Raw genomic sequence first — 20,063 nt, 5'->3', positions numbered from 1 at the left:
TATAAAAAAAATTATAGCAAATGGAGGGAGAAGGAGAACCTCTACTCTTTATTGGCTGCAGTGGGGAATACAATAACTAAAGATAAGGAAAAGGCTGAGCTACTTAAAACCTTGTTTGTCTCAATTTTTAATATTAGGACAGGTTGTTCTCAGGACAAGTGTTCTCCTGAGCTGGTAGATGGGCACAGGGAGCAGAACAGCCACCTGGAATCCAGGAGGAAGCAGTTGCTGACCTGCTGAGCCACTCAGATGCTCACAGGTCTATGGGATCAGATGGGATCCATCCTAGGGTGATGTGGGAGCTGTGGATGAGCTCCCCAAGCTGCTCTCCATCATTTACCATCAGTCCTGGCTCAGCAGGGAGGGCCCAGAGCACTGGAGGTGCCAGTGTGAGCCCATCCCCAGGAAGGGCTGGAAGGAGGAGCTGGGGAACTCCAGGCCTGTCAGCCTGATCTGGGTGCCTGGCAAGGTTATGGAACAGATCACCTTGAGTGCCACCACAGGGCACCCACAGGATGGCCCAGGGATCAGAGCCAGCCAGCGTGGATTTAGGGCTGGCAGGTCCTGCCTGACCAACCTGGTCTCCTTTTATGCCCAGGTGACCCACCTGTGGATGTGGGAAAGGCTGTGGATGTTGTGTGCCTGGACTCCAGCAAAGCCTTTGACTCTGTCTCTGACAGCATTCCCTGGAAAAGCTGCAGCCCACGGCTTGGGCAGGTTCCCTCCTGGCTGGGAGATTTAAGAGCTGGCTGGAGGCTGGGCTCTGAGAGTGGTGGGGATGGTGCTGCACCCAGCTGGTGTCCAGGCACTGGTGCTGTCCCCAGGGATCTGTGCTGGGCCCAGTCCTGTTTAATATCTTCACTGATGATCTGGGTGAGGGGATCGAGTCCAGCATTCACAAACTGCAGATGGCACCAAGCTGTTTGTGAGTGTGGATCTTCTGGAGGGCAGGACAAGAAGACCCAGCCTTAAGCTGCACCAGGGGAGGCTGAGGCTGGACAATAGGAAGGAGTTCTTCACAGAAAGGGTGAGTGGGAACTGGAATGGGCTGGCCAGGGGGGAGGTGGCAGAGTCACTGTCCCTCTCCAGTGGCACTCAGTGGCATGGTCTGGGTGACAAGGCAGTATTAGGGCATTGGTTGAACTTGATGATCCCAAAGGTCTTTTCCAGCCTATTTGATTCTGTCATTCTCTGATGATTGGGACACTCTGGGGCCATTGTGACACTGCAGGGCCTCGTGGAACTAAGAGGACCATGGTGACACCGTGCAGCCCCACAGAACCAGGGCTCCATGGTGGTGCTGTGGGGCCAAATGGACCCAGGGAGTGCCCCGTGACACTCTGGGCCCTCGTGGAACCACAGAGGCCATTGTGACACTGCAGGGCCTCGTGGAACCAAGGGGTTTCACCATTTTGACACTGCAAAACCAAGGAGACCATTGGGAGACTGCAGGGCCCACTGGAACCAAGGGGCCGTTCTGACACTGCGGGGCCTCATGGCACCAAGGGGACATTGTGACACTGCAGGATCCTGTGTAACCAAGGGGCCACTGTGACACGATGGGGCCTCAAGGAATCTGGAAGAACGTTGTGACACTGTGTGGCCTGGTGGAAACAAGGAGTCCATTGTGACACTGAGGGGACTTGTGGATCCACAAAGACCATGGTGACAGTGTGGGACCTCATGTGGCCATGGGGCCATTGTGACACTCTGGGGTCCCATGGAACCAAGGGGACCAGTGTGGAACTGCAGCACCAACGAGAACATTGTGACACTGTGAAGCCCCATGGAACCAAGGAGACCATTGTACTCTGCATGGTCTCATGGAACCAAGGAGACCAGTGTGACAGTGCAGGGCCTGGTGTGACCAAGAGGCCATTTTGACACTGAGGGGCCCCATGGAACCAAGGACATCTTTGCAGATGACACCAAGTTGGATGTGAGTGTTGATCTGCTGGAGAGTTGGAGGGCTCTGCACAGTGACTTGGACAGGCTGGATCCAGGGGATGAATCCAACAAGGTGAGGTTTAACAAATCCAAGGGCCAGGCCCTCATATTTGGGCCCAGTGCTACAGGCTGGGGACAGAGTGGCTGGAGAGCAGCCAGGCAGAAAGGGACCTGCCGGGACTGATGGACAGCAGGCTTGACATGAGGCAGTAGTGTGCCCTGGTGGCCAAGAAGGCCAATGACTCCTGGCCTGGATCAGGAATGGTGTGGCCAGCAGGAGCAGAGCTGCTGGGCCAGCACTGATCTGCCCCCAGCTCTGCACACAGACATTGCTGCTGCAGCTCCAGAGAAGGGAACACAAGGGCATCTCTGGAAAAAACTTTGCTGGGAGATCCTTTAGTTTCTTTAAAGCCACACGGAGTGCAGCCCCTCACCGACACAATCTGTGGCCACAGGGAATATGGAGAGAAACAAAATGAGAAATGGCACAAACATTGACATTTCTTTGTCAACAATATGAGAAAAATAAAACAAAGGAAACGAACATCCAAAATGAAATCAACATGAAGTATCAAATATTACTTTTGTTATAAATGATTTGGAGAAATTTTCCAGCAGTTTGATGTTCCTGAAAGCATCCAGTCATCAGTGTCCACACTGCAGCCTTGAGCTCCTGGTTCCTCAGGCTGTAGATGAGGGGGTTCAGGGCTGGAGGCATCAATGAGTACAGAACTGTCACTGCCATATCCAGGGATGGGGAAGAGATTGAGGGGGGCTTCAGGTGAGCAAATATGGCACTACTGATGAACAGGGAGAGCACAGCCAGGTGAGGGAGGCAGGTGGAAAAGGCTTTGTGCCGTCCCTGCTCAGAGGGGATCCTTAGCACAACCCTGAAGATCTGCACATAGGAGAAAACAATGAACACAAAACAGCTAAAAGCTAAAAAGGCACTAACAGCAATGAGCACAAATTCCCTGAGGTAGGATTTGGAGCAGGACAGCTTGAGGATCTGAGGGATTTCACAGAAGAACTGGCCCAAAGCATTGCCATGGCACAGGGGCAAGGAAAATGTACTGGCTGTGAGCAGCAGAGCATTGAGAAAGGCACTGGCCCAGGCAGCTGCTGCCATGTGGGCACAAGCTCTGCTGCCCAGGAGGGTCCCGTAGTGCAGGGGTTTGCAGATGGACACGTAGCGGTCGTAGCACATGATGGTCAGCAGGCAAAGCTCTGCTGAGATGAAGAACATAAAGAGAAATAGCTGAGCAGCACATCCTGAGTAGGAGATGTTGCTGGTGTCCCAGAGGGAATTGTGCATGGCTTTGGGGACAGTGGTGCAGATGGAGCCCAGGTCGCTGAGGGCCAGGTTGAGCAGGAAGAAGAACATGGGCGTGTGCAGGTGGTGGCCGCAGGCTACGGCGCTGATGATGAGGCCGTTGCCCAGGAGGGCAGCCAGGGAGATGCCCAGCAAGAGGCAGAAGTGCAGGAGCTGCAGCTGCCGCGTGTCTGCCAATGCCAGCAGGAGGAAGTGCCTGATGCAGCTGCTGTTGGACATTTGCTGTGCCTTGGCATGGGGATCTGTAAGAAAAGTAATCATGGGATAGTTGGGTTTGGAGAGGACTTGAAATATCCCAGCAGAGGCTGGGGGCACTTTCTCCCCACTGCCTGCCCAGGGCTCTGCTGCCTGGAGCTGTCCCTGCCAGCAGCTGCTTCCCTGTGCCCAGGGCTGGGCCCTGCCAGTGCTGCCAGAGCCCAGCCCAGCCCTGGGGGCTCAGCTCTGCCCTGCAGAGCCCTCCCAGCTCAGGCACTGCCCAGGGGCAGCTCTGGCTCTTCAGGCTCTGATGGCAATGTCAGAGCAACCCTGAGGAGGCTGAAAAAGCAACACTGATGCTGCCTCTCAGGGGCCATCTGTTGATCTCTGTAAATGCGCAGTTTATTCAGATCTAAGAGAATATTATTATTTATTTTTCTCAGCCTGAACTGAGATATGAATATCTATGGGCAGATTCCCAACCAGGAAACCCAGAGCAGTAGATTAAAAAAACAGGATTTTCCCCTTTATGCAACCCCTGCCTTGCTGTGCTCCCTGTATAATCTACTTGGAAATGTTCTGCAGGTAAATGTCATGCTGGGAGCAATTCTGAACAATGCAGCATCCTCTCCACACAAGGAGAACACTTCCAAGCCTCACCAGCTGTCTCCTGCCAGCCAGATCTTGTCCCCCAGTGCTGGGAGCAGCTGCCAGGGCTGGCTGAGAGCTGTCCCTGGCAGGCAGCAGAGTCCCTGCCCCAGCACAGCGCCCTGGGCTGCAGGACCCTGCTCTGCAGGACAGCCCTGGGCACCCCTGGCTGCTCTGCACAAGAGACAAGCAGAGAATGTACTCACAGGCTCTGCAGGCATTGGCATGTTCCAGCTTGAGGAGATGGCTCCAGGAGCTGCAGCTGCACTGTCCTGCAGCCAGAGGTTCCTGTGCCAAGGGCTGGCAGTGATTGTGCCCCAGGCACTTCTCAGCCCCTTCCCAGCCCTGACTGATTGAAGCTCTCTGTGCCTCTGGGCTGTGCCCGGGCTGGCTGCAGGCAGTGCCCCAGCCCTGCTGGGCTGGCACAAGAGCTGCTCATCCAGAGAAATGTGCTTTTGAAGCTCTTCTTGGTGAGCAGGAGCTGCCTCTGTGCCAGGAGCCCAGCCCAGCTCAGCAGCACAGACACAGCACAAGGACTTTAATCAGCCTCTGGGGCTTTGTGCTCAGGCCCTGAACATCAGTCCCTGAGAGGGAGCTGAAGAAACCTCTCCAGAGCTCCAAGGCAGAATCCAACTCCAAAGTTTCTTGGACTTTTAATGGGTCCCAGAGAGGGACACGAGTGAGCAAGTGTCCCCAGGCCCCAGGCAGAGCAGAGAACTGCAGGCAGTGATGACAGGTGGGGACAAAGAGAAGCCAAGTCTTGGTGCCCTGGGGCACAGCAGGGTCTGTGCCAGCAAGGGCTGGGAGGAGACACCTTGTGCTGAGGCCCTGGGGCCTCCTGGCACAGCCCCAGCCAGGCTGGGCACTGTCAGCCCCTTGTGCTGCCCTCAGCATCCCCCCCTAGCCCACATCCCAGTGGCCTCAAGGATCTGCTGCAAGGAGTCCCTGGGGAGCCTTGCTCAGCAATGGCCCTGGGGGCTCCTGAATGCTCCCTGCAGGGACTGCAGGTTTTTCAAAGGACTTTGGCTTTGGCTTTTGCCTTGCAGTCTCTGAGAGCTTTGTGCAATCATGGCCTCCAATTATCTGCTGTAATTAGTCCCTGGAGAGGCTTTGTCAGTAACAACACTCAGTGGGGCTCATTAATACTACAGGTTACTTCAGTTATTTGAAGGTACTTGGTGTTTCCCTTTTGATACAGACTTTGTGAGAGGTTTGTGCAATCATGGCCCCAAATATCTGCTTTAACGAGTCCCTGGATGTGGGATCTCAGCACATCGTTCCCGATGTCCAGAGATGCCAGGAGAACCCTTGGGGGTCTCGAAAACACTGGAATGTTGCCAAGAGTGCTTGGTGGCTTGATTTTGATCCATCCACAGAAGTAACAAGAGTCTGAGGACAAGAGAATCACTTTAGAGTAAAAGGTGTAAAAGAGACACATTTAGAGGGTGAGATATAGATTTTAAGGTTTTTGGTACAGGGGGGTTATGGAGACAAGATGGAGAGATCGGGGCGTGTCTTGTCCTTCTTCTTTCTTCTTCTTGTCCTCCATCTCCTGTGATGATGTTGGCACTTAGAGATTGGTTTCTAGTGAAGGTGCACTTGCCAACATGGGCGAAAAGCATTGGGAAATAAAGGTAAATATTGTATACGTAGGTTTTAGTATAAAAAGACATGACCGCCCCGTGGGTGGTCAGAGAGTGCCTGTGACTGCCTGCAGATCAGACTTCTGTTGGGCAGACAGAAAAATTTTGTAGATAAGAAATAATAAACAACCTGAAGACCGAAAGCTGAAGAGTCCAGACTTGTCCTTTGCATCGCGCCCACCAAAGAACCACTCTACCCGTGTCGGGGCAGAGACAGACAGCCGGACCCGACATTTGGCGTCCCTGGGTGGGCACCCCGTGGGCACCGGCACCGGTGGGCACCCGGCGGCGACCCGGTGGGCAGCTCGGCAGCAACCGGCGATCCAGCAGCATCCAGCAGCCTTCGCTGAGCCACGGTGAGCTCTGCTGTGCACCTCTTGCACAGGGGCAGCCTTGAAGCACCGAGTGGGCAGCTCCCGAGTTGGACTCATTCCCAGGAGAGCCTGATAACTCCTTGGGAAAACAGCCAGAAAGCAGCCAGGAGACTCTGAAAACGCAGCAGCCGCAGAAAACATCGCACTCCACCTCAGCCGAAGAAAGTTCGTAGCAGGACAGCCCGGATCGGAATCGGAAAGGCGCCTCCGGATCCATCTCCTGTGACCTGCAGGCCAGAGACCAGGAGCCTCCGGACTGCTCTGACGACAGGAATTCGGTGAGAAGGTCAAGAATTAAGAACATGGGGGGTACACTTTCCCAGGAACAAATAGAAATTCTGTCCGACCTACAAGGCGTGGCAGACACACACACTAAGGGGATCCCAAAGAAAAAGCTTAGAGAATTATTGCTATGGGTGCGGTGTAATTACCCGTACTCCGAAACAAGGCTGTTATTTGAAGTAGGCTTTTGGCAAGAAGTTAACAGACACCTATATTTTCTAGCCATCAATGAGGATAAGACAGCCTTAAAATTGCTGTCCTCAGCAAGAATTATGTTAGAGGCGACCTCAACTCAATTTAGGGGGTCAGCCAGGCAACAAGTTGTTGCAGGTCCCAGAGGGGCGGAGGGAGCAGAGCAAGGTTCCAAGCAGAAATTGGCTCTGATCTCAATTAGCCCGGGGGAAAAGGTGCCCGAGAAAAGGGTACAAGGGAAAATGTCATTGCCCTCAGTCCCACCATCCCGAAAACCCAAGGGAACCCTAAAGTACCCTGAAACCACAGAGAATACAGGGATTTCAGACTCCGACTCAGACACTGATGATACCATTCCTCTTCCTGATGAAATAAAGTTTTCTCCCAGCGACATCGAGGAGACAGGCCACCCTTCCGGAGTGTACTGTCCCGATTCGCAGGAATCAGGGGGGGAGGAGGTGGAAAACGTGGCAGAGTCGGGGAGGGGGGTTCAAAGGGAACAAGCGGGGAGGGGGGATGCGCTCTCTCGCGGCAGGCGCGGCGGCGCGGAAGCGGCGGCGGCCGGCGGGGGGGGCGGGGAGGCAATGGGAGACACGGGTTTCCATGCGACTCTTGCGAGCGCAACGCCGAAAGCGACAGTCGCCTTTGGAGCGGTGCCAAAGACGCGCGGGTCGAGCAAGGCTCAGGAGACAGCCGGGGAGAGCTCTCAAATCAGCGCGGGAGCGTCAGACACGGGCAGCAAGGACGGAGCAGCTGCAGAGCTCCGGAGAGCTGCTGTGAAGGGACGCAGGAGACGCGCGGTGGTGACGTCAGACCCGGAAGTCTGGACCCAGAGATCGGCTCGAATCGCTGCGAGAAAGGGGGCACCCGCGGGGAGGGGGCTGCGCACTTCGGCGGGGGGTGTGGATACAGCGTCAGAGGAGGAGGAGAGAGGGGCAGGAACAGACGATAGGGAGGAGACTTCGGAGGTGGAGCGGGACGGAGACAGTGACGTCAGTACAGGGGAGGCAGAGGGCGTCCCCGAAGGCACGCATGTGCGGGAAGTGCCAGCGGAGCGAGGTCGGGGGCGGGTCCGATCCTCTGTGACGTCTGGGGCAAAAAGAAGGGGCCACACTCAGGGTTCGGCATCCCGGGGCTCCATCCCCTCTCCGAGACCGATGCCTCTAGCCTCAATCCCTATGGTTCAAACCCTTTCCACTCAAAAGAAACGCTCAAGTACTCAACCCTCAATGCCAGCTCAGTCAGTCAGCCGAAACAAAATGTTTGGGAAACGTTAGCCCAGGCAGCAAATTTAGAAAGTATCTGCCTGACACATTCGAAACCAGGGAAACCATTCACGGCATGCATGGTTGGGTTGCCAGTGGGCGAATGGCTAATTCCAGGGCATCCTTCAATGGAGATTTCACAGGTCATCAAAGATCCTGTGAATGAATGGTGTGCGTGGACACATCTTTTACCTGTGGCTTCTACTGAACCGCAGGAATTGGAGATTTTTGGGTCCACAACAATGGAGCTATGCATGAAATTTGAAAATTCGAATGTGTCAAGGACAAACAATAGCATTGATGTCACACCAAATCATGAATATTATAGAAATGCATCAGCTTGGTGTAATCACACTGTGACGACAGCCAAAGGATCAATCCAGGTCCCAGTGCAATTGCCACGTGGGTTGTTTTTAATTTGTGGGGACAGAATTTGGCACGGCATTCCTGCAAATGCCAAGGGAGGTCCATGCAGCATTGGGAGGATTTCAATGTTGTCACCAGATTTAAAAGTGTTGAGAGAACAAAAACACAAAGAGAAAAGGTCCTTGCAACATTACAGTGCAGACTGTGATGATGAAGTATACACCTGGGACAAGGCAAGGAGAATTGCAGCAGCAATTTTCTCACCTCAGACAGCATCAGGGGTGGCCTTGACTCAACTGGACCACATGGGTTGTTGGTTGAGCAAGCATGCTCAATCAGTTTCTCTCGCTTTGAGTGACATGTTGAAAGATGTAAGCAGTGTGAGAGAGGCAACTCTTCAAAATAGGGCAGCAATCGATTATCTATTGCTCGCTCATGGACATGGATGTGAAGAGTTTGAGGGGATGTGCTGCATGAATCTCTCAGATCATTCGAGATCAATTCATGAAAGTATTCAAAATATAAAAGACAGTATAAAGAAATTGGGCGAAATCACTGGGTCATGGATTGATGATGTGGCAGGATTTTTTGATCTTTCTCCCTTATGGAGAGGGTTTTTAAAAATGGGATTTTACATTTTAATAATACTCTTAGTCCTCATGCTCATTGTCCCATGCATCTTTATGTGTGTGAGACGTGTCATGAGTCAAGTTGCCAAAGAAGTCTTCTTGGTGCAAACAGAAGGGGGAGATGTGGGATCTCAGCACATCGTTCCCGATGTCCAGAGATGCCAGGAGAACCCTTGGGGGTCTCGAAAACACTGGAATGTTGCCAAGAGTGCTTGGTGGCTTGATTTTGATCCATCCACAGAAGTAACAAGAGTCTGAGGACAAGAGAATCACTTTAGAGTAAAAGGTGTAAAAGAGACACATTTAGAGGGTGAGATATAGATTTTAAGGTTTTTGGTACAGGGGGGTTATGGAGACAAGATGGAGAGATCGGGGCGTGTCTTGTCCTTCTTCTTTCTTCTTCTTGTCCTCCATCTCCTGTGATGATGTTGGCACTTAGAGATTGGTTTCTAGTGAAGGTGCACTTGCCAACATGGGCGAAAAGCATTGGGAAATAAAGGTAAATATTGTATACGTAGGTTTTAGTATAAAAAGACATGACCGCCCCGTGGGTGGTCAGAGAGTGCCTGTGACTGCCTGCAGATCAGACTTCTGTTGGGCAGACAGAAAAATTTTGTAGATAAGAAATAATAAACAACCTGAAGACCGAAAGCTGAAGAGTCCAGACTTGTCCTTTGCATCGCGCCCACCAAAGAACCACTCTACCTGTGTCGGGGCAGAGACAGACAGCCGGACCCGACACCTGGAGAGCTTTGTACTGACACTCAGTGGTGCTCAGTAATGCTTGGAGATACTCAGATTTTTTAAGGTAGTTTGGAATTTCCTTTCCACACTGAGACTCTGACAAGTTTTTGGTCCATCCTGGCCTCCAATTGTCACCTCCAAGGAGTCCATGAGGAGCCAGTGTTGGGATGGGCTTCAGTTGGACCCATTCATTCTTTGAGACACTTTGGGGTTTTCTTCTGACTTTGACTCTTGGAAAGGTTTGTGCAATCTCCTCTCAGGCCCTGAGGTTCCAGGGCTCAGCTCCAAATGCACCACAGGGCTCATTAGGATGCAGCAAGTCCTGACGAACCATGGCTCTGCCTTGATTTCTGTCTAGTCTTGTTCAGTTCAGCAGGAAGATTTCCTTTTACAGTTATGGATGGTATAAATAAGAAGCTTGACTAGGCCAATGTTCAAGCAGCAATCAATTTATTAATTAATATGGTAAAGTATGAGCAATACAGCGCTGGGTACAGTCGGGGAAGTTTTCCCTCCAACTGCACACCCATAGTTGAGTCTTACAGGTATTTATAGGGGTACTCATCAGCTTTCTCAGCGGTTTCTATTCCAATTCTTACTCATCATCAGTTTCTATTCCCAATTTTTACATCACAATTCTATGTACTATTGTGATTTAGCTTTTCTCAGGATGTATCCCAAAAGGAGTATCCCCAGATGGTGGTGGTCCGGTTTCCAAAAGAAGAAAGACGAATCCCATCTGGTGAGGTCCAGCTGTCCAGATGTGGGTCCTCCTTTTAATTGCAAAGACTATAAATCTAACAACAGTGGTGTCCAGCTTCCCTTGGTTGAAACCATAAATCCTTGAGGTGATGTTCATCTTCCTTTCTCAAGCTTTTTTCTCTGCTTTATTAAGGCATGAGATAAGCATGTTTCCTTTATATATATTCCAAAGCTATAGTTTCAAGGATACAAGCAATGTTCTAAAATTATACTTCAAAAGGTTATTATTGCAGAACTCTTTAAGGATTAACTACAAGCAAGAAGCAACATTTTTAATGCTTAATGCTAATGCTCCTAAATCAACCAAGGTTAATTGCAAACAAAAGATGGGTTCAAAGTACTTCTTCCATGCTTTACTTTCCTCAGTTATTATTAGAATTCAGAACTGTCCCATTGTCGGTCTCCACACATGTCGCAATCACAAATACACACATTGCCTGTGTGTACCTGACACGCAGCTTTGTATTTCACATCCCCCCGTGTCCCCCTGTGTTCCCCCGGGCAGGGAGCTGCTCTGGCCCGGGATGGCCGGGCCCAGCCGCGGGGCCTCGCCGGCAGCGGGCAGGAGCCGGCCCGGGCTGCGGGACACGGCGGGGGTGCCCGGCTGCAAAGCAGCTCTGGCTCCCACCAGGGAGCTGTGGGCAAGGGGCTGCAGCTGTGCGGGAGGAAAGCCGCTGGGCCAGCCCCTAACGCTGCCCCGCAGGAAGGAAGGGCAGGAGGAAGCTGACAAATGAGCTCGGAATGTGGCAGTGCAGAGATGAAGGGACAAGTGCCCTTGGGGGCCGGGGGTCGGGGCCAGCCCTCGGGCACGGCTCCGAGCGGCTCCTGAGCCGGCCTAAGGGCTGCCTGTAAGGATTGCAGGCGGCAGCCGAGAGCAGCAGCGCCGGCAGTGCCAGCCGGGCCCCACGGCCATCTGCCCGTGCCTTCGCAGCCCGTGAGGGCCGCGGGCTCTGCAGCGCCGCTCCTGCTCCCACAGCCGGCCCGGAGCCTCAGGGCTGCCCCGCAGGCGCCGCGGCGGCAGCAGCGGCCTCAGGGCCCGGTCCGGGGCTCGATCTGCTCAGCCCGGGGGCAGAGCCACAGCAGGGGGGAAGGAGCTGAAGGAGCACCAGGGAGCCCGGGGAGAGACAGGCTGTGAGACAAGGCTCTGCCTATAATTTTAACAGTTTTTATTAGCCTAAAACTATATACAACTAACTTAATAACTATATACAAGTAAAAAGTCAAGTTTCTTATGACAATTGTCACAGGTGTTTCTCGCTTTGGACAAGATGTCCCAGGTCAAGCATTGGGCGCTGAGTCCTTTCCAGCTGGCCGGGGGCTGTTGATGTCTGGCGGGGCTGCAGAGGCTGCTCGAGCCCTGGGGCCCATGAGACCTGTCGAGGAGCTGTGCCTGGCCGTGCTCTCCTGAGGCGGCAGGGCCTGGGCGTGAAAGGCAAGGGTGAGCCGCCACAGGTGCTGGCCCCCGCGCACCAGGACTCAAGCTCTTGTCCCACACTGGGCATGGCCATTCTCCCACGTTACTCCAGCTCCAAGCTCAGTTGCCCCATGTGCCAGTCCTCCTGCTCCATTCTGCCCCTTCTTTCTTGCCCTAGAAACAAAATACCCATGCCACATTACCCAGCTCTGTACACAGAGCCCTACTCATCCCCCAGCTGGCATCCTGCAGATAATCAGCCCCTGTTGTCATTGACCCCCTTGCCCTGACAAGGCCATACCTGACGCATCCTGTGTCCTGATCGCCGTACGATGCTGGTCATTACAGCCCCTCGAGATGTGTCCATCAGCGTGCAGAAGGGTCACACTGGACTGAGGAGGAGAGGGCAGCTGGCTGCAATGCAGGGCCCAATCCAGCACACCCCAATAATCCAACTCAGGTCTCTCTGGAGACTGAGGGCACAGATTCCCCCTGGACAGTCAGCAATGCCATCAAGCCTCAGTCACCATTCTGTGTCCCCACCTTCATCACACCTACCTTGTGTACCAGGAGACACTGCAGCTGTGCACTTGTATGTGGGGAAGCCTTGATGTTCTGCATCGTGGAGCTGCTGCTCTGATGGTCCCCAGAGCTCTGTGGCACACGGGGACACTGGCACAGACCAGCGGCCTCCTGTGGGATGGGACAGAGGACACTCAGTGCCCAGCCCTGTGGCATGCAGGGCATCACCCTGCTGTGCCAGGGAGGGCACTGGCAGTGCTGCCTGCAGGGGCATGTCCCTGCCAGCTCCTGTCCACCTGCTGCAGGAGCCCCAAGCCCATCCCACCAGGCTGCATCTGCTGGCTCTGTCCCCATGGCCACGTGTGCTGGCCATGGCACAAGGCAGGTCCCTGTGCACAGGACACCAGCTGGCAGGAGCTGGGCTGTCCCAGCTGCAGGGATTGGTTTTGGGAACTCCTTTCACAGGAGGCACCCAATCCCTGTCTGTAGGATTGACGGGGGTAGCACGGTCGGGACGAACGGAGACGAGAGATCTCTGAAGCCAGGTCATGGACGGTTTATTGCAAAGGGAGTGGGTGCAGGGCCCTGCTTGGAGCTGCCAGCCACAGCTCGGAGCAGGCCTGAGAGAAGAGAGGGGTAGAGAGGGAGAGAGCATAAGAGAGTAAAAGGGGTATGAGGATAAAAGGCAAGAGCTAAGAGACAAGAGGTAAGAGTAAGAGGTAAGAGCTAAGAGCATAGAAAAGTAAGAGCTAAGTTCCCGTTACAATACAGTAAATCATCTTCTGTGTTGAATATTCTGATTCTCACTTAACCAATCTAGTACAACATACAAATCCTATAGCACTTCCATACAGCCTATAAGAATCACTACATTACCATACTGTGCTACATTTTAAACCCTAAAAACTCCTCTTTGGAACCTTCTGCAAAGCTGGCAGGGTCTGCTCTGACCCTTGGACCTGCCTGCAAGCAGAGGGTCTTGTTTCATCAAAAGGGGATTACCTTCAGCCAGCCACACCATTGTTTTCCCGTTGTTCAGTAACTAAGGGATCTCGAAGCTTGCTTTCATTTCAATCTCACTTATAGTTTCCATATTCTCAAAATCTTTTGCCAGGCAATCATATTTATAAGGTTTTCCTGTTTCATCTTCCCCAACAGCCCTCCAAGCCTGAGCTCAGACTGCAAACAGATGCAGCTCATCAGATGTGCTTTCATCAGCCTTGGGACAGAGAGATGGGCCAGACAGGGCAGTGCAAGGCAAGGAATGCAAAAGCCCCCAGCCCTGGGGCAAGCACTGGCCCTCCACAGCTGCCCTCTGCTCCCCTGCCCTGCCCCGTCCCCCCAGGCTGCTCTGCCCCAGCCCAGGTGCAGAGCCCTCCTTGCTGTGTCAGGGCTGCTCTGCACCCCAGGCGCTGGGGATGGGTCCTCAGGGCCCTCACCTTTGGCTGGGCGGTGGCTCCTTGCTGGGGGGCATGGGCTGCAAATACGAGAGTGTCTCGGGGTACCTGGGGAGGGCAGGAGTCACAGGGGTGTGACAGGGGACATAGAACCTGTTCCTGTTGGAGGCAGCCCCCCCAAAGCCATGGGATTGTAGCCCATGGCATCCCGCTGCCTGTAGCCCTTGGGATGAGCCCCCACAGCCCCTGCTGATGGGCAGGGCTGCAGAGGGGGCTCCCCACATCAGCCCCTCCCAAGCAGACACTGTCCCCCTGTGCCAGCACAGCGGGTCACTGCTGGCACCCATCTCCCCCCATGCCAGCCCCGCTGCCCCCGAGGCACTGGTGCTACTCACTGGCCAGGAACCTGCACGCTGAGCATGCGGTCACAGGACAGGCACGAGAAAGGGACTGGCAGCTGCCTAAGGAGGGGGAGGGAAGAGGGCTGGCTGAGCTCCTGGGGCCACAGCCCTGCAGCACACAGGCAGCAGCTCCCTGCAGCAGCCAGCTGCTGGGCAGCTCACTGCACAGGGGCACGGCCATTGCAGGGTGAACCGTGGGCTCTTGAGCCTGTTTCTCCCCATCCCCAAGGTGCTGGCTGATGCCAGGTGAAGGGCACAGGCACCCATGCCACCATCCCAAGCAGCCCCTGCAGCGCTTTCACACCTCTCTGGCACCAAAGCTCCCCCGTGTGCACGGCCAGGAGGGCAGGGCACGACCCAGCTCAGGGCATGGTGTGTGACAGCCCTGCCTGGCAGGAGCAGTTGCCATCACTGTCCCCAAAGCCATCAGAATCTCCATTGCACTCACTTCTTAATCCCAGCAGCGTTTTCACGCAACAGCCTATCCTTGAGTTCCTCCATGTTCCTGTTCCAGGAATCCTCTCGGTGTTTACGGAAAGTCTTCAGCTCCAGGCGATCCAGCTGTGAACAGGTGCACAGCCTCAGCCAGCTGCTCCAGGATGTGACATGGAGCTCTCCAGGGAAAAGCCTGGAGGGGGATCCTCAGAGGGATGCTGTCTCAGGCTGTCAAGTCCCAAAGGTGCCAGTTCCTCGTGGTGGGGACGAGGTACCCCTCACCTTGTCTTCAATTGCATCGCTGAACTGCTGCTGGGTACTGTTCCAGTGCTGCTCCTGGCCTGAAATCTGGCTCTGCAACTCCTGCATCCTTTCATCCAGCTCCTCCATGTTCTCTTCACACTGGCTGCCATTGACTTTGCTGTCCAAGGCAGCTTTGTCCATCTTCTAGCAGAGGGGAAGGGCAGGAGAGCGGTGGGGAAAGGGATGAGGAACACCAGGCAGGGCCAGCGTGTGAGGGACAGAGGGAGGAGTGCTTCTGAGACAGAGTAGAAATTTTCCAGAGTAGAAATCCATTTTGATTTAGGTGAAATGTACATCTTTGAGTCTGTGGTTAGAAAACATAGCTATGTAGCCTGATTGCAAAGCCTAGGCTCAGGGAATCTGATTCAGTGAAGGACAGAGATAAGGGGGGGACGGGACAGAGGGTGATAAAGAGAGACAGAGAGCCTGCTGTGAAAGCAGGTCAACCTGACCTAAGAATTCTTTCTGATAAAGAAGAACTAGTGGCAAATGTCACGCAAAATTTGTAAAAATGAATATGTATGAACCTATTGTGAAATCGTATGGATATGTATTTGAGAGGAGGATAAAAAGGGACCTGAAGTTCCCAGAGGTACGCATGCCTTTTAAGGAGAGTAATCTCTGCATGCATCCAGTGCTGTAATAATAAACACACCGGCTTTACAACTTACACAACGTTGTGGAGGTTTTGGCTATCTCTGCAAAACAGACCCCTTTTGGAGGTTTCCTCCCCAAATTTGCCCTAAGCCAGCACAAACAATCATGAAAATTTCACCAGTGGCATAATTTCCTGCTGGCAAATCTTGTGACAGAAGCTTGACCTTGTTCTCCATGAGACATTCTTGGGAAGAGAGACAGGAGAAGATTCCTGGAAAACTGAAACAGCTTTCCAGAAGTGAAATGAAAATGAATGAAATAATCCAAGATCTTTTCCTTTATCTCTATGCTCCCCTTTTCCATGTTGCACTACTTCTCCATCCCAGGAATTCCAGATGCACCGCACCTCTAAGATCGGTGACTTAGTGATTTTTAGACACTCTAAAATACCATGAGCCACACAGAGTTTTCCTTCCCCTGGTTCTACTGGAAGGCAACACTGGACATGTAAGTGCAGTGCTTGGGTCAGGTAGGAATCCTACAGCAAGGGAAGGTGGCCCGACAGTGTTTGCCCCTCAGCCAGGCCAATGCAGAGCAGCAAGCGAGGGGATTGCTGTGCCAGTGTGCAGGAGTCAGGGCTCTGCATCTGGGCTCACCGCTGCAAAGTTCCCGTGTTTGGACAGACTCAGGGGCTGTGCCCGGGGCGCGCGGGGCTCGAACGTGGGGCTCGTGGGGCGAGCGGGGAACGGACACGGGGACGAACGGCCCCGGTGCTTCAGTTGCAGCGGCGGCAGCGGCGGCAGCAGCAGTGGCGGCAGCAGCAGCAGCAAAAGCAGATATTCGAGAGAACCCTTTCTCTTTCTCTCTTTCTTTCTCTGTGTCTCCCTTTCCCGCCGTCGGGCACCCTTCTCCCGGGGTCCCTTGCCCGGCGTCCCTCTCCTCTCCCCGCCTCCCTCTCCCCTGCCGGGCCGGGCCATGCCCCCGGCCCGCCCCCGGCCCCGGGCGGGGCTGCCCCGTGCCCGGCCCCGGCCGTCCCGCCGCGCTCTCGCCTCCGCCCGGCTCTGGCCGTACTGGCGGTGGCGCTGCTGGGCGGGCGTCAGTGCCTGGTGCGGGGGCGGCATCGCCGCCCTTCGGCTCCGCCTGGCCCGAGCCCGGCCCCGGCCCCGGCCCCGGCCCCGGCCCCGGCCCTGGCTCCTCCCGGGGCCCGCGGAGGACACAGGCGACGCTGCCGCTCCCGCCGCCTCCGCTGCGGCTTCCCCGGCCCGAGCTCGGCCGCTCGGCAGCGCGGCCGCCGGCCCCGAGCCGTCGGGGCCCGGGGCAGGTGGGGATGCCCGGCCTGGGCCGCTCGGGGCGCGCTCGGGGGCCGTTGCTGGACCGGGCCGAGCGCTGACAGCCGCGTCTCGCCCGCAGGGAAGGCGCAGGAGGCCCTGCAGGAGCGGTACCGAGTGGGTTCGCTGCTGGGGCGCGGAGGCTTCGGCAGCGTCTTCGCGGCCACGCGGCTCTCGGACGGCGCCCCGGTGAGCGGCGGGGCCGGCGGCGGGCGGAGGGGGAGGAGGAGGAGAAGGGCGGAGGATGGGACTGGGCAGGGCGGGCGGCGAGCTGAGCCCGCTGCTCTCCCTCGCTCGCAGGTGGCCATCAAACGCGTGCCGCGGGATCGCATCCGGCACTGGGGCGAGCTGGTGAGTGAGCGGGGCCAGCGGCAGCAGCCGGGCCGGGCCGGGCGGCGAGGAGCCGGGGCCCGGCACGGTGGGAGCCGCCGGGAGCCTGCGGGGAGAGCGGGCGTGGGCTGAGCGGGGCGTGCAGAGCATCCCAGGCTGGCTGAGGGCTCCCAGAGCCCCGGCACGGCCTCAGCCCCACTGACGGCACCGCGCTCCTCCCGCAGCCCGACGGCAGCAGCGCGCCGCTGGAGATCGTGCTGCTGGCCAAGGTGTCCCGTGGCTGTGCCGCTGTCATTCAGCTCCTGGAGTGGCTCGAGCTCCCCGACAGCTTCCTGCTGGTGCTGGAGCGTCCGGAGCGGTGCCAGGAGCTCTCGGCTTTCCTGGCGGAGCGGGGGTTCCTGCCGGAGGAGGAGGCGCGGGCGCTGTTCCGCCAGGTGCTGGAGGCCGTGCGGCACTGCACCGCCTGCGGGGCCCTGCACAGGGACATCAAGCCCGAGAACATCCTGCTCGACCTGGCCAGCGGGCAGCTGAAACTCATCGACTTTGGCTGTGGCGCCTTCCTCCAAGACACAGCCTACACCCAGTTTGCAGGTGAGCCCTCGCAGGGGATGCTCCTGGGCATCTCATGGCCCAGCCTGGGTGCAGCTCTGGGGCTTCCCCCTATTGCAGCCGGGATGGGATTGATGCTGGAGCCGAGTTGATTTGGGTGGGGTGTGAGGGGGGGCAGCTGCCAGCCCTGCCGACAGCCTTCAGCACCCACTGTGGCCTGGGCTGGGGCTGGAGCTGGGGCAGCCAGCCCAACACAAACCCCCATGGGGGTAGCAGAGAGGGGGGTCTGACCCCGTGCCCCAGATGGTTTGGTGTGCAGGCAAGGAAGGGCTTGGACTGCTCCACTCCCCTTGTTTGCCTTGGCTTATTAACATTTTTGGGGGCCATACAGGTGGGGAGGAGAGTGGGTTTTCTCCACCAGTGGGTGGGTTTTTCCTTTGTGTGTCATGGTTGGGCCTTCCCAGGGTTTCTGCTGCCCTCTTCCAGCACCAGTGGCTTCTTTTCCAGCCCCGAGTTTGTACACAAGTCCCAGGTGCTGGCGAGAGGGCAGCGCTCACCCCGTGTGCCTCTGGGGCAGCCCCCACACGGCCAGGGATGCTGGGGCCAGGCTCTGGGAGCAGCAGCATCCCCCTGCTGAGCTGTGTCTGTGTTCCACAGGAACCCTGTCCTACAGCCCACCAGAGTGGATCCAGCACCAACGCTACCACGGCGAGGCAGCGACGATCTGGTCCCTGGGCCTCCTGCTGTGCCACCTGGTCATGGGCAAGCACCCGTTCAGGAGGGGCCAGGAGATCATCCGGGGGCAGATCTTGTTCCCACGATGGCTCTCTCAAGGTGGATCCTCATCTCTGGGCACGGGGGGAATCCCAGTGCTGGGAGACAGCAGCGGGCTCGTGGGCATCCCGCTCTGGCAGCTGCTGAGGAGGTGGCACAGGTCCTGCTCTCCTGCTCTCCTCCAAACACAGCATCCATGGGGAAGTTTAGGCCCAGCTCTGGGCACACCCAGCATGGCCTGGGCACAGGAACAGGGGGGCAACTTCTCCAGCTGACTGGTGATTTCTGGTTTCTCTCCCCAGAGTGCCAGGATATCATTAAGAGGTGTTTGTCCATGCAACCCTCAGACAGGCCATCCTTAGAAGAGCTTTTCTGCCATCCTTGGGTGCAGGGTGTTCCTCTGCCCTAGAAGATGGGAGAGATCCATGTGCACAGTTGGACCCAGGGGCCTGGCAGGTACCAGCTGCACACATCTCTTGGCACTCAGTGGCAAAGCAAACCAGGCTGGTTTTGTGCTGCCTGTAGCTCTGAGCAGGGGTCAGCAGAAGGGAACACGCAGCTCTTGGGCTGGAGCAGAGCTGGAGACCTGGTGTGGCAAGCACTGCTGGCCACCATCCCCCCTGGTTTGGTTTGTCTGGTTCATGGATGGCTGGGGCCCTGGGCAGAGCCCTGACAGCCTGGTCTGGCCCCAGGAAGGAGAAGGAGCCCCTGGAGAAGCTGTACCAGGTGGGGCTGCTGCTGGAGACACCAAAGACAACCTCAAGGATGACAATCTCTTCCTCGGCCTGGCCAGCTGAAGATGATGGACTTGGATTCTGGCACCTTCTTCAAAGCCAGTCACCAGGCCAAATTTGCAGGTGAGTCCACAGGCAGGGGGATGCTCCCAGATCTGGGCCTGGCACGGCCTGGCCGGGCACCAAAGGTTCCCCCTTTGCTGGGGCAGATGCAATGAATTCTTCAGACGCTGCCCAGCTGCTTTTTGGCTCTGGGCAGCTGCTGAGGGCTGGATGTGCCGTGGCTGGCTGCAGGCTGGGCACATGTCCTGCCCTCCTGCTCTGCTGCCAAAGGCAGCAGGGATGGGCAGCTCTGGGCACAGCTCTGGGCACAGCCAGCACGGCCTGGGCACCGCAGGCCTTGGCACAAGGGCACAGGAGCCCTCAGCTGACGGGCGGTTTCTGCTTTCTCTCCTTGCAGCCGGGCTCTGCGGCTGCTGAGGCTGCTCTGGGCTCTGCCAGGGCTCTGCTGGGCTCAGCCCTGGGCCCAGCTGGGCTGGCTCTGCCCTCACATTGCTCTGACAGCTCTGCATCAGACGAGCCCGTTGCCAGCACAGCGCCTGAGCTTTCTGCTTTGGCAGGTGAGTGAGACTCTGCTGCAGGCCCAGAGATTGCAGCTGGGGACACACATCCAATTGGCAAGGACCCAAACTCTCCACAGTCCCAGCTGAACACCTGGATCTGCACGGGGTGTTTGTCTGTCCCATTCTTCCTTCTTGATTGGCTGGAATTGTGCAATTGCACTTTCTTCCTCCTCTAGCAGTGCCACGAGTGGGCCAAAGCTGGCGAGTGGGCCGTGCTCCTGAGGCAGTGCAGTCTGGAGCTGGTGGATGGAGAATTGCCCTTCTGCACTGCCAAAC

At 56.1% G+C, this 20,063-nt stretch overlaps 1 protein-coding gene and 1 pseudogene across 1 annotated transcript; one reads left to right on the top strand and one right to left on the bottom strand.

The window, feature by feature from the left end:
* Positions 1–7,008, bottom strand: part of LOC143692639 (uncharacterized) — an 87,934-nt pseudogene extending 80,926 nt beyond the window's left edge.
* An 8,442-nt stretch (positions 7,009–15,450) lies between these two features.
* On the top strand, positions 15,451–18,839 carry LOC143692638 (serine/threonine-protein kinase pim-1-like). Its single transcript, XM_077172888.1, is given in 7 exon segments — positions 15,451–15,466; positions 16,733–16,824; positions 16,826–16,966; positions 17,078–17,128; positions 17,332–17,698; positions 18,314–18,490; positions 18,733–18,839. Coding segments are annotated over 7 exon segments (951 nt in total).
* The last annotated feature ends 1,224 nt before the right edge of the window (positions 18,840–20,063 follow it).

This window comes from Agelaius phoeniceus (assembly GCF_051311805.1).
Source record: "Agelaius phoeniceus isolate bAgePho1 chromosome W unlocalized genomic scaffold, bAgePho1.hap1 SUPER_W_unloc_2, whole genome shotgun sequence".
Classification (NCBI taxonomy): domain Eukaryota; kingdom Metazoa; phylum Chordata; class Aves; order Passeriformes; family Icteridae; genus Agelaius; species Agelaius phoeniceus.
The sequence above is the reverse complement of the archived record's forward strand: the minus strand, read 5'-3'. Positions and strand labels throughout refer to the sequence as shown.